This window comes from Nerophis lumbriciformis, linkage group LG03, assembly GCF_033978685.3.
Source record: "Nerophis lumbriciformis linkage group LG03, RoL_Nlum_v2.1, whole genome shotgun sequence".
Taxonomy (NCBI): Eukaryota; Metazoa; Chordata; class Actinopteri; order Syngnathiformes; family Syngnathidae; genus Nerophis; species Nerophis lumbriciformis.
Genome location: NC_084550.2, coordinates 24350001 through 24362422, shown reverse-complemented (window position 1 = coordinate 24362422; position 12422 = coordinate 24350001). Strand labels below are relative to the sequence as shown.

Sequence of the window (12422 nt, the reverse complement as noted above, 5' to 3'; positions counted from 1 at the left end):
GTGTGTGTAAGTATATTTGTTTGTTCAAAATCGCTGCCCTGTTTATTACTCTGGTATTAAACTAAAGGCAAAATCATGAAATAGTTTAAACAAATCAAATGATTACATTTCAATTCACAAAGTGTTGCTATTGGCAAAACTGGCCCTGCATTTTACGTTGTACCAAATGTAAAAGAGTACTACTGTTCTAATTATTGTTTCCATCCAGTCAAAGTAAAACAAAAACTGTTTTTACTGTTCAAATAACACTGGCATCTTGGAAACAACTGGTTCCATGTCATCGATCCTAAAAAGTAAGACAGAACTTTATTTTGAAAAGGTGTACCAGGAAATGGGAAAATTGATTTCCATTAACGAGGATAGCAGCAGGACGCTTGTCAAGCCGAGGGGCTGCGGGCGTGCATAAAGACTTCCCCCCCGTAGAGGCGACAAAGTCCGCGCAGTGTTGAGTATGTTTTGTTTTTACATTTGAGCCCAAAATCTCCCAAGTAAATAAAATGTTATTCTAACCAAGTTAGTTGGCTCGACACCCGTAGTTAGCTCGATGCTAAGTGTGGGTTAGCCACCGGCTACACTGGGTGACCTGTCAAAACAAAACAGCTTTTTTTTTTTTTTCTTACGTCCACAACTTTTTGACGTTTTTAAGTCATGCACACCGTTGTTGCTCACATTAACTAACTTAAATAAACTCGCGAAAATATAGCTGCACTAAATAAGTCATTATTAAAGTACATATTCAAATTGTTTAGTACTGCACATTGACTTCCGGAAGTAAAAATAATTACTACATTGACTTCCGGAAATACAGAAAGTAAAATAACTAAAAAGGCAATTCCTGAAGGAATTGCGAGTGAATGCTCCAATGCTGACGTTGAAGTGAAATGCTGACAGAATGTACTATGAATGTAAGAATAGTTTGAATGTTGAATAACTTCAATTTCCAGGAAAACCGGAATTTGGTTTGAAACCTGGGAAAGTGTTAGTTTGAATGTCCAGGATGAGTGGAATGTGTTGATGTTGGAATGGTTTGAATAGGTTGAAAAATGTCCCACTCATTTCAATGGGAACTTCCTGGAAATTTGGGAATTTCGGGAAAAGCAGGATTTTTTTAGGAACATGAATGTCCTGAATGAGCTGAATTGGTTGGTGTTGGAATTGTTTAAATCGGTCAAGAAATGTTGCATTAGTAACAGTTTTTAATTAAGAAATTCCTGGAATTTGGGGGAAACTGGGAATTTTTCTAGTTCCTTAACCAACTTTGGTTTTGTCCTGAATATGAGTGTTTTGACGGTGGAACGGTTGAAATGGGTTGAAACATGTGAAAGGAAAAGTGGAACTTAAGAAGGGTGGAAATAGGTTACCAAAAAAACGGGAATTCCTGGAAATTTGTTGAATTTGGAAAAATGGTAGTCTTAATGTCCAGGATGAGTTCAATGTGTTGAAGGTGGAATGGTTTGAATGTTGCAAAATTTTAATTTCCAGGAAAACGGGAATTTGGTTTGGAACTTGGGAAAGTGTTAGCTTGAATGTCCAGTATGAGTGGAATGTGTTGATGTTGGAATGGTTTGAATAGGTTGAAAAATGTGGGAATTGTGTAACTTGAAAAAATGTCCCATTCATTTCAATGGGAAATTCCTGGTAATTTGGGAATTAGGGGAAAAGCGGGATTTTTTTGAAAATGATTAGGACCATGAATATCCTGAATGAGTTGGTTGGTGATGGAATTGTTTAAATCGGTAAAGAAATGTTGAACTAGTAACAGTTTTTAATTGAGAAATTCCTAGAATTTCGGGAAAACCGGGAATTTTTCTAGTTCCTTAACCAACTTGTTTTTTGTTCTGAACATGAGGAATGTTTTGACGGTGGAACGGTTGAAATGGGTTGAAAAATGTGAAAGGAGTACTCGAACTTAAGAATGGTGGAAATAGGACACCAATAAACGGGAATTCCTGGAAATTTGTTGAATGTGGAAAAATGGTAGTTTTAATGTCCAGGATGAGTTGAATGTGTTGATGTTGGAATGGTTTGAATAGGTTGAAAAATGTGGGAATTGTGCAACTTGAAAAAATGTCCCATTCATTTCAATGGGAACTTCCTGGAAATTTGGGGAAAAGCGGGATTTAAAAAAAAAATTATTAGGAACATGAATATCCTGAATGAGTTGAATTGGTTGGTGTTGGAATTGTTTAAATCTGTCAAGAAATCTTGAATTAGTAACAGTTTATAATTGACAAATTCCTGGAATTTCGGGAAAATGGGGAATTTGTCTAGTTCCTTAACCAACTTGGTTTTTGTCCTGAATATGAGGAGTGTTTTGACGGTGGAACGGTTGAAATGGGTTGAAAAATGTGAAAGGAGAAGTCGAACTTAAGAAGGGTGCAAATAGGTTACCAAAAAAACTTGAATTCCTGGAAATGTATTGAATGTGGAAAAATTGTAATCTTAATGTCCAGGATGAGTTGAATGTGTTGAAGGTGGAATGGTTTGAATGTTGGAATGGTTTGAATGTTGAAGAGTTTGAATTTCCAGGGAAACGGGAATTTGGTTTGGAACTTGGGAAAGTGTCAGTTTGAATGTCCAGGATGAGTGGAATGTGTTGATGTTGGAATTGTTTGAATAGGTTGAAAAATGTGGGAATTGTGCAACTTGGAAAAATGTCCCATTCATTTCAATGAGAACTTCCTGGAATTTTTTTGAAAATTGTTAGAAGCATGAATGTCCTGAATGAGCTGAACTGGTTGGTGTTGGAATTGTTTAAATCGGTCAAAAAATTTTGAATTCGTAACAGTTTTTAATTGAGAAATTCCTGGAATTGCGGGAAAACCAGGAATTTTGGTAGTTCCTTAACCAACTTGGTTTTTGTCCTGAATATGAGGAGTGTTTTGACGGTGGGACGGTTGAAAAATGTGAAAGGAGAAGTCGAACTTAAGAAAGGTGGAAATAGGTTCCCAATAAACGGGAATTACTGGAAATTTGTTTAATGTGGAAAAATGGTAGTTTGAATGTCCAGGATGAGTTGAATGTGTTGAAGGTGGAATGGTTTAAATGTTGGAATGCTTTGAATGTTGCAGGATGAGTGGAATGTGTTGATGTTGGAATGGTTTGAATAGGTTGAAAAATGTGGGAATTGTTTAACTTGAAAAAATGTCCCATTCATTTCAATGGGAACTTCCTGGAAATTTGGGGAAAAACAGGATTTTTTAGGATTTTTTTAGGAACATGAATATCCTGAATTAGCTGAATTGGTTGGTGTTGGAATTGTTTAAATCGGTCAAGAAATGTTGAATTAGTAACAGTTTTTAATTGAGAAATTCCTGGAATTTTGGGAAAACCGGGAATTTTTCTAGTTCCTTAACCAACTTGTTTTTTTGTCCTGAATATGAGTGTTTTGACGGTGGAACGGTTGAAATGGGTTGGAAAATATGAAAGGAGTAGTCGAACTTAAGAAGGTTACCAATAAATGGGAATTCCTGGAAATGTGTTGAATGTGGAAAAGTGGTAGTTTTAATGTCCAGGATGAGTTGAATGTGTTGAAGGTGGAATGGTTTGAATGTTGGAATGGTTTGAATGTTGAAGAGTTAGAATTTCCAGGGAAATGGGAATTTGGTTTGGAACTTGGGAAAGTGTCAGTTTGAATGTCCAGGATGAGTGGAATGTGTTGATGTTGGCATGGCTTGAATAGGTTGAAAAATGTGGGAATTGTGCAACTTGGAAAAATTTCCCATTAATTTCAATGAGAACTTCCTGGAAATTTGGGGAAAAGCAGGAATTTTTTGAAAATGATTAGGAGCATGAATGAGCTGAATTAGTTGGTGTTGGAATTGTTTAAATCGGTCAAAACATTTTGAATTAGTAACAGTTTTTAATTGAGAAATTCCTGGAATTTCGGGAAAACTGGGAATTTTGGTAGTTCCTTAACCAACTTGGTTTTTGTCCTGAATATGAGGGGTGTTTTGACGGTGGGACGGTTGAAAAATGTGAAAGGAGAAGTCGAACTTAAGAAGGGTGGAAATAGGTATATAATAATATATACATATTTGAATGTATATATACACATAATATAATAAACGGGAATTCCTGGAAATTTGTTGAATGTGGAAAAATGGTCCATTTGTCCATCTCATATTGTGCTTAGTAGCAACACAATGGTTCTTGACTCCAAGTGTTCTAATATGTGCTTATTTCCCCATGAAGGCAGCCATGTCGCCATCAATACAACTCCAGGAGATGATCCGGGCCATCAGGTCGGCCAGGACCCAGTGTGAGGAGCGGGGTGTCATCCAGAGGGAGTGCGCCGCCATCCGGGCCCAGTTCCGCCAATCTGACGGCGACAGTCGATCCCACAACCTGGCCAAGCTCCTCTACGTGCACATGCTGGGCTACCCCGCGCATTTTGGCCAGGTGAGAGGACCGGGGTTAGTCCCATGGTCAGAACTGAATAGTTGGCCTGAGGAACGTGTGTCTGGGATGTCAACGTTTCCCCAAGAACTGCAATCTATCTGTGGCCTGGTCCTGGTGTCAGAAGTTAGCCTGGTTGTGGTGTCAGAAGTTAGCCTGGTTGTGGTGTCAGAAGTCAGCCTGGTTGTGGTGTCAGAAGTTAGCCTGGTCGTGGTGTCAGAAGTTAGCCTGGTTGTGGTGTCAGAAGTTAGCCTGGTCGTGGTGGTTTGTTTACATGTACAACTTTCTCCGACACTGCCACAGAAAGACCTGTTTTATGCCACTCCTTCTTTGTCTCATTTTGAGCACCAAACATTTTATACTGTGCCTGAATGCACAAAAGGTGACCTTTGTTGATGTTATTGATTTGCTGGTTAGCCTGGTTGTGGTGTCAGAAGTTAGCCTGGTCGTGGTGTTAGAAGTTAGCCTGGTCGTGGTGTTAGAAGTTAGCCTGGTTGTGGTGTCATTGTTAGCCTGGTTGTGATGTCAGAAGTTAACCTGGTTGTGGTGTCATTTTTAGCTTGGTTGGGGTGTCATGTTTAGCCTGGTTTTGGTGTAATTTTTAGTTTGGTTGTGGTGTCAGAAGTTAGCCTGGTCGTGGTGTCAGAAGTCAGCCTGGTTGTGGTGTCGGAAGTCAATCTGGTTGTGGTGTCAGAAGTTAGCCTGGTCGTGGTGTTAGAAGTTAGCCTGGTCGTGGTGTTAGAAGTTAGCCTGGTTGTGGTGTCATTGTTAGCCTGGTTGTGATGTCAAAAGTTAGCCTGGTTGTGGTGTCAGAAGTTAGCCTGGTTGTGGTGTCATTGTTAGCCTGGTTGTGGTGTCAGAAGTTAACCTGGTTGTGGTGTCATTTTTAGCTTGGTTCGGGTGTCATGTTTAGCCTGGTTTTGGTGTAATTTTTAGTTTGGTTGTGGTGTCAGAAGTTAGCCTGGTCGTGGTGTCAGAAGTCAGCCTGGTTGTGGTGTCGGAAGTCAATCTGGTTGTGGTGTCGGAAGTTAACCTGGTTGTGGTGTCAGAAGTTAGCCTGGTTGTGGTGTCAGAAGTTAGCCTGGTCGTGGTGGTTTTGTTTACATGTACAACTTTCTCCGACGCTGCCACAGAAAGACGTGTTTCATGCCACTCCTTCTTTGTCTCATTTTGTCCACCAAACGTTTTATACTGTGCCTGAATTCACAAAAGGTGAGCTTTGCTGATGTTATTGATTTGCTGGTTAGCCTGGTTGTGGTGTCAGAAGTTAGCCTGGTCGTGGTGTTAGAAGTAAGGCTGAAACGACGCGTCGACGTAGTCGACGTCATCGGTTACGTAAATACGTCGACGTCATTTTTGTGCGTCGGCGTGTCGCATATTTACGTCACACAACTGTCATGGCGGAGCGCAGAGCAAACGATGCGAGCGAGGGGAAAAAAACACGCCAAAAGTCGTCAAAAGTGTGGGAGTATTTTAATAAACGGCCTAATAATGTTGTTTTATGCACACTGTGTCGAGCGGAAATGGCGTATCACAGCAGCACAACGGCTATGAACGAGCATCTAAAAAGAAAACATCCGACAGCGTTCTTCCCATCACCATCAACGAGTCAATCATCCGCGTGAGTATACGTTGTCATTATTACACAAAAACATGAATGTGTTATTTGTATCTGCGTTGTAAATTCATAAACTAAAGCACCGTTTTGCTCTGAGAGGCGCGTTTGGCGTGCCTGTTCAGTGTTTACAAAGACGCGCTCCTCTTTAACGCTAACGTTAATAAGTTGTACAAATACCTTTTACAACATTAACAGTTACATATACTATCTTTAACGCTAACGTTAATAAGTTGTGCAAATACCTTTTACAACATTAACAGTTACATATACTATCTTTAACGCAAACGTTAATAAGTTGTACAAATACCTTTTACAACATTAACAGTTACATATACTATCTTTAACGCTAACGTTAATAAGTTGTGCAAATACCTTTTACAACATTAACAGTTACATATACTATCTTTAACGCTAACGTTAATAAGTTGTGCAAATACCTTTTACAACATTAACAGTTACATATACTATGTACAAACGAACAATTAACTTCACTTTAATCATACTATCGTTGTGTTATTAACCCAATTTAACAAGATAATGTGTGTAGTTTAATTAACCTTTTGTATTAAAGTAAGCTGTATTTGGGTATATTTAAAATGAAAATTAATTGTTGTCTCTTATGTTGCAGCAAACGACAAAGCAGTGTCCAGGATTTTTTTCCAAAGAGGCATGGGACTGAATGCACACCCCAAGTGGCCGCTGACCTGACTGATGGTGTCCTGGAAATGATGGTCATAGACATGAGGCCATTAAATATGGTAGAAGGGGAAGGGTTTCAAAAAATGATCAAACGGTTTCACTCTGGCTACACACTACCATCAAGAACCCACTTCACTAAGCTTATGGAGCAAAAATACACAAAGAAAATGAATGAAGTCAAAGCAATCCTGAAAAATGTGAAAGGAAAACTGACACTCACAACTGATGCATGGACAAGTATGGCCACTGAAGCTTACCTTGGTGTCACCATTCACTTTGTTAATGATGAGTGGGAGCTTGCCTCAATTAACTTGACAACAATGCCCCTCAATGAAAAGCACACTGCAGAAAACATTGCCTCTTGGATTGAGGATGTTGTCAATAAGTTTGAAATAAACATAAAACTAGTACAAGTCATTGTACATGACAATGCTGCAAATGTTGTTGCAGCTTTAAGAGTTCTTGAGGAAAGACATGGTGTTTCATCCCTCAGATGTGTTGGCCATACTCTACAGCTTGTAGTTAACCATGCTCTAAAGGACAACCACATCAGCAGAGCTTTAGGAGCAGCAAGAAGTTTGGTCGAGCACTTCAGAAAAAGTGAGCTATCCAGTACAAAACTAAAGGTTAAGCAAAAACAAATGGGTTCTCCAGACCACAGCCTCATACAAGATGTGTCTGTGAGATGGAACAGTTCCTTTTACATGATTAGTCGCCTGCTTGAGCAGAGGTGGCCAATAACCGCAACTCTGTCAGATCCGGAGGTCACTCAAAGAGGGAAGCATTTTCTGGATCTTAAGGCTGACCAGTGGAGCTTGCTTGAAGAACTTGAACAAGTTCTGAAACCTTTTGAATGTGCAACTGTGTACCTGAGTGGAGAATCTTATGTAACAGTTTCCGCTGTCCCTCTGCTGGTCAAAGGGCTTCGGAAGGCTACACAAACTGCTTTTGAAAATGCATCAATCAAGTGTTTCCAGGTCACTGCTGCACGTGAGATAACATCCAGGTGGGAAGCCGAGACCACATTCAAAGATGATGGACCAAATGTGTGCATATTAGCAGCTGCACTTGACCCACGATTCAGGAAGCTGAAATTCCTGACTGCAGATGAGTGTTTAAAAGTTCAATACAAGCTGCATGCAATAGTTCTGGAGGAGAAAAGAAGGGAAAAGGAAACACACGCTCAACAGGGCACAGCAATGCAAGTGGAAAGACCAGATGCTGACAGGCGGCCTGTATCTTTACTAGACACACTTCTTGGCTCAGATTCAGATGAACTCAGCAACAATGAGGAAGACAACAATGACAGTAATGATGCTGAAATGGTCAGAAACGAGTTAGTGTCTTATTTTGGAGAATCCCCCATTTCCAAGGATGAAAACCCATTAAAATGGTGGAAAGAACATCAGGCAAGGTTTCCAAATCTGGCAATGCTGGCTCGGTCTTACCTCTCAGTTCCAGCCACCATCGACCCCTTCTGAGCGCCTATTTTCAGCTGCTGGGAATATTGCAAACAAGAAAAGAACCAGCCTCACCCCAGAGCATGTAGACATGCTAACCTTTCTTCATTACAACTGTTAGTCACTCACTGGAATGAGTAGAATTGGTTATAGTGTACTGTGTTGGACTGGATGTTTATTTTGCACATTTTAAAAGCAATACTTAATGTTTACAGTGCTCCAGAATATTTAGATTGGCACAAATGTTTACAGTGTTACAGAATGTTTTGCCATGTTTTCAATGTTGACTGAGTGGCCATACTTTTTTTTTTTGTAAATAAAAGCCATGCCTTTTGAAAAAACTGGCCTACATTTATTTTTTTCATCTTAATTTTAAATTTAAAAAAAAATCGGTAAAAGGAAAAATAATCTATAGATTAATCGAAAAAATAATCTATAGATTAACCGATTAATCGAAAAAAATAATCTATAGATTAATCGATAGAAAAATAATCGTTAGCTGCAGCCCTAGTTAGAAGTTAGCCTGGTTGTGGTGTCATTGTTAGCCTGGTTGTGATGTCAAAAGTTAGCCTGGTTGTGGTGTCATTGTTAGCCTGGTTGTGGTGTCAGAAGTTAGCCTGGTTGTGGTGTCATTGTTAGCCTGGTTGTGGTGTCAGAAGTTAGCCTGGTTGTGGTTTCATTTTTAGCTTGGTTGGGGTGTCATGTTTAGCCTGGTTTTGGTGTCATTTTTAGTTTGGTTGTGGTGTCAGAAGTTAGCCTGGTCGTGGTGTCAGAAGTTAGCCTGGTTGTGGTGTCAGAAGTTAGCCTGGTCGTGGTGTCAGAAGTTAGCCTGGTTGTGGTGGTAGAAATTAGCCTGGTTGTGGTGTCAGAAGTTAGCCTGGTTGTGGTGTCAGAAGTTAGCCTGGTTGTGGTGTCAGAAGTTAGCCTGGTTGTGGTGTCAGAAGTTAGCCTGGTTGTGGTGTCATAGTTAGCCTGGTTGTGGTGTCGGAAGTTAGCCTGGTCGTGGTGTCGGAAGTTAGCCTGGTTGTGGTGTCGGAAGTTACCCTGGTCGTGGTGTCAGAAGTTAGCCTGGTTGTGGTGTCAGAAGTTAGCCTGGTCGTGGTGGTTTGTTTACATGTACAACTTTCTCCGACGCTGCCACAGAAAGACCTGTTTTATGCCACTCCTTCTTTGTCTCATTTTGTCCACCAAACGTTTTATACTGTGCCTGAATGCACAAAAGGTGAGCTTTGCTGATGTTATTGATTTGCTGGTTAGCCTGGTTGTGGTGTCAGAAGTTAGCCTGGTCGTGGTGTTAGAAGTTAGCCTGGTTGTGGTGTCATTGTTAGCCTGGTTGTGATGTCAAAAGTTAGCCTGGTTGTGGTGTCATTGTTAGCCTGGTTGTGGTGTCAGAAGTTTGCCTGGTTGTGGTGTCATTGTTAGCCTGGTGTGGTGTCAGAAGTTAACCTGGTTGTGGTTTCATTTTTAGCTTGGTTGGGGTGTCATGTTTAGCCTGGTTTTGGTGTCATTTTTAGTTTGGTTGTGGTGTCAGAAGTTAGCCTGGTCGTGGTGTCAGAAGTTACCCTGGCTGTGGTGTTAGAAGTTAGCCTGGTTGTGGTGTCAGAAGTTAGCCTGGTTGTGGTGTCAGAAGTTAGCCTGGTCGTGGTGTCAGAAGTTAGCCTGGTTGTGGTGGTAGAAGTTAGCCTGGTTGTGGTGTCAGAAGTTAGTCTGGTCGTGGTGTCAGAAGTTAGCCTGGTTGTGGTGTCAGAAGTTAGCCTGGTTGTGGTGTCAGAAGTTAGCCTGGTTGTGGTGTCATAGTTAGCCTGGTTGTGGTGTCAGAAGTTAGCCTGGTTGTGGTGTCAGAAGTTAGCCTGGTTGTATTGTCAGAAGTTAGCCTGTTTGTGGTGTTAGAAGTTAGCCTGGTTGTATTGTCAGAAGTTAGCCTGGTTGTGGTGTTAGAAGTTAGCCTGGTGGTGGTGTCAGAAGTTAGCCTGGTCGTGGTGTCGGAAGTTAGCCTGGTCGTGGTGTCGGAAGTTAGCCTGGTCGTGGTGTCGGAAGTTAGCCTGGTTGTGGTGTCGGAAGTTAGCCTGGTTGTGGTGTCGGAAGTTAGCCTGGTCGTGGTGTCAGAAGTTAGCCTGGTTGTGTTGTCAGAAGTTAGCCCGGTTGTGGTGTCAGAAGTCAGCCCGGTCGTGGTGTCGGAAGTCAGCCCGGTCGTGGTGTCGGAACTTAGCCTGGTTGTGGTGTCAGAAGTTAGCCTGGTCGTGGTGTCAGAAGTTAGCCTGGTTGTGGTGTTAGAAGTTAGCCTGGTTGTGGTGTCAGAAGTTAGCCTGGTTGTGTTGTCAGAAGTTAGCCTGGTCGTGGTGTCAGAAGTTAGCCTGGTTGTGGTGTCAGAAGTCAGCCTGGTTGTGGTGTCAGAAGTCAGCCTGGTTGTGGTGTCAGAAGTCAGCCTGGTCGTGGTGTCAGAAGTTAGCCTGGTCGTGGTGTCAGAAGTTAGCCTGGTCGTGGTGGTTTGTTTACATGTACAACTTTCTCCGACGCTGCCACAGAAAGACCTGTTTTATGCCACTCCTTCTTTGTCTCATTTTGAGCACCAAACATTTTATACTGTGCCTGAATGCACAAAAGGTGACCTTTGTTGATGTTATTGATTTGCTGGTTAGCCTGGTCGTGGTGTCTGAAGTTAGCCTGGTTGTGGTGTCAGAAGTTAGCCTGGCTGTGGTGTCGGAAGTTAGCCTGGTTGTGGTGTCAGAAGTTAGCCTGGTTGTGGTGTCAGAAGTAAGCCTGGTCGTGGTGTCAGAAGTCAGCCTGGTTGTGGTGTCAGAAGTTAGCCTGGTCGTGGTGTCGGAAGTTAGCCTGGTCGTGGTGTCGGAAGTTAGCCTGGTCGTGGTGTCGGAAGTTAGCCTGGTTGTGGTGTCGGAAGTTAGCCTGGTTGTGGTGTCGGACGTTAGCCTGGTTGTGGTGTCAGAAGTTAGCCAGGTTGTGGTGTCATTGTTAGCCTGGTTGTGGTGTCAGAAGTTAACCTGGTTGTGGTGTCATTTTTAGCTTGGTTGGGGTGTCATGTTTAGCCTGGTTTTGGTGTCATTTTTAGCCTGGTTGTGGTGTCAGAAGTTAGCCTGGTCGTGGTGTTAGAAGTTAGCCTGGTTGTGGTGTCATTGTTAGCCTGGTTGTGATGTCAAAAGTTAGCCTGGTTGTGGTGTCATTGTTAGCCTGGTTGTGGTGTCAGAAGTTAGCCTGGTTGTGGTGTCATTGTTAGCCTGGTTGTGGTGTCAGAAGTTAGCCAGGTTGTGGTGTCATTGTTAGCCTGGTTGTGGTGTCATTTTTAGCTTGGTTGGGGTGTCATGTTTAGCCTGGTTTTGGTGTCATTTTTAGTTTGGTTGTGGTGTCAGAAGTTAGCCTGGTCGTGGTGTCAGAAGTTAGCCTGGTCGTGGTGTCGGAAGTCAGCCTCAGTCAACTTTCTCCGACGCTGCCACAGAAAGACGCGTTTCATGCCACTCCTTTTTTGTCTCATTTTGTCCACCAAACGTTTTATACTGTGCCTGAATACACAAAAGGGGAGCTTTGTTGATGTTATTGACTTGCTGGAGTGCTGATCAGGCATATTTGGTCAATCCATGACTGCAAGTTAATCCATGCTAACATGCTAATTAGGCTAGCTGCGTGTACATATTGCATCATCATGTAAGACTAGCTGACTGTAATGACCGTAACCCAGATGAGATTTCCCCCCACTTGACATGTAACGGTGTTGTTCTCCCCGCCAGATGGAGTGTGTGCGGATGATAGCCAGCCCTCGCTACAGTGAGAAGCGCGTGGGCTACTTGGGCGCCATGATGCTGCTGGACGAGAAGCAGGACGCCTGTCTGCTCATCACCAACTCCATCAAGAAGTAAGGATCTCCTCCAACTGCCCCAGAGCCGCGTGAAGAGAATTAGGGGTCCACCAATGATCGGTACCGATATTTGGCATTGTGAAGCATATATCGATATGGGCCTACTTTTATCGGTATCGGCCAGTCAGAAGCACTGGTTATTACTTACTCTCTACCTATCACTATTTTTAATACTAAATTATTATATGTATTATATGTTTATATCAGTGGTTCTTAACCTGGGTTCGATCAACCCTCGTAATGTGTTGTGAGTTTATGCACTGTGTTGGTTTTGTTCTTTGAACAAGGTGATGTTCATGCACACTTCATTTTGCGCACCAGTAAAAAAAACATGGTAACACTTTAGTATGGGGAACATATTCACCATTAAGTAGTTGCT

At 42.0% G+C, this 12422-nt stretch overlaps 2 protein-coding genes across 2 annotated transcripts in view; both read left to right on the top strand.

The window, feature by feature from the left end:
- Positions 1 to 333: 333 nt before the first annotated feature.
- The window catches only part of ap1g2 (adaptor related protein complex 1 subunit gamma 2), an 81437-nt gene continuing 69348 nt past the window's right edge, over positions 334 to 12422 (top strand). Inside the window, exons 1-3 of the mRNA XM_061935860.1 lie at positions 334 to 449; positions 4195 to 4401; positions 11916 to 12040. Of these exons, the coding sequence (XP_061791844.1) occupies positions 4201 to 4401; positions 11916 to 12040 (326 nt within the window). The 5' untranslated portion in view covers positions 334 to 449; positions 4195 to 4200. The remainder of the gene's footprint in view (positions 450 to 4194; positions 4402 to 11915; positions 12041 to 12422) is intronic.
- On the top strand, positions 4417 to 8512 carry LOC133581774 (E3 SUMO-protein ligase ZBED1-like). Its single transcript, XM_061935871.1, has 2 exons — positions 4417 to 6019; positions 6645 to 8512. The coding sequence occupies exons 1-2, from the start codon at positions 5796 to 5798 to the stop codon at positions 8194 to 8196; spliced, it is 1776 nt and encodes a 591-aa protein (XP_061791855.1). The 5' UTR covers positions 4417 to 5795; the 3' UTR covers positions 8197 to 8512.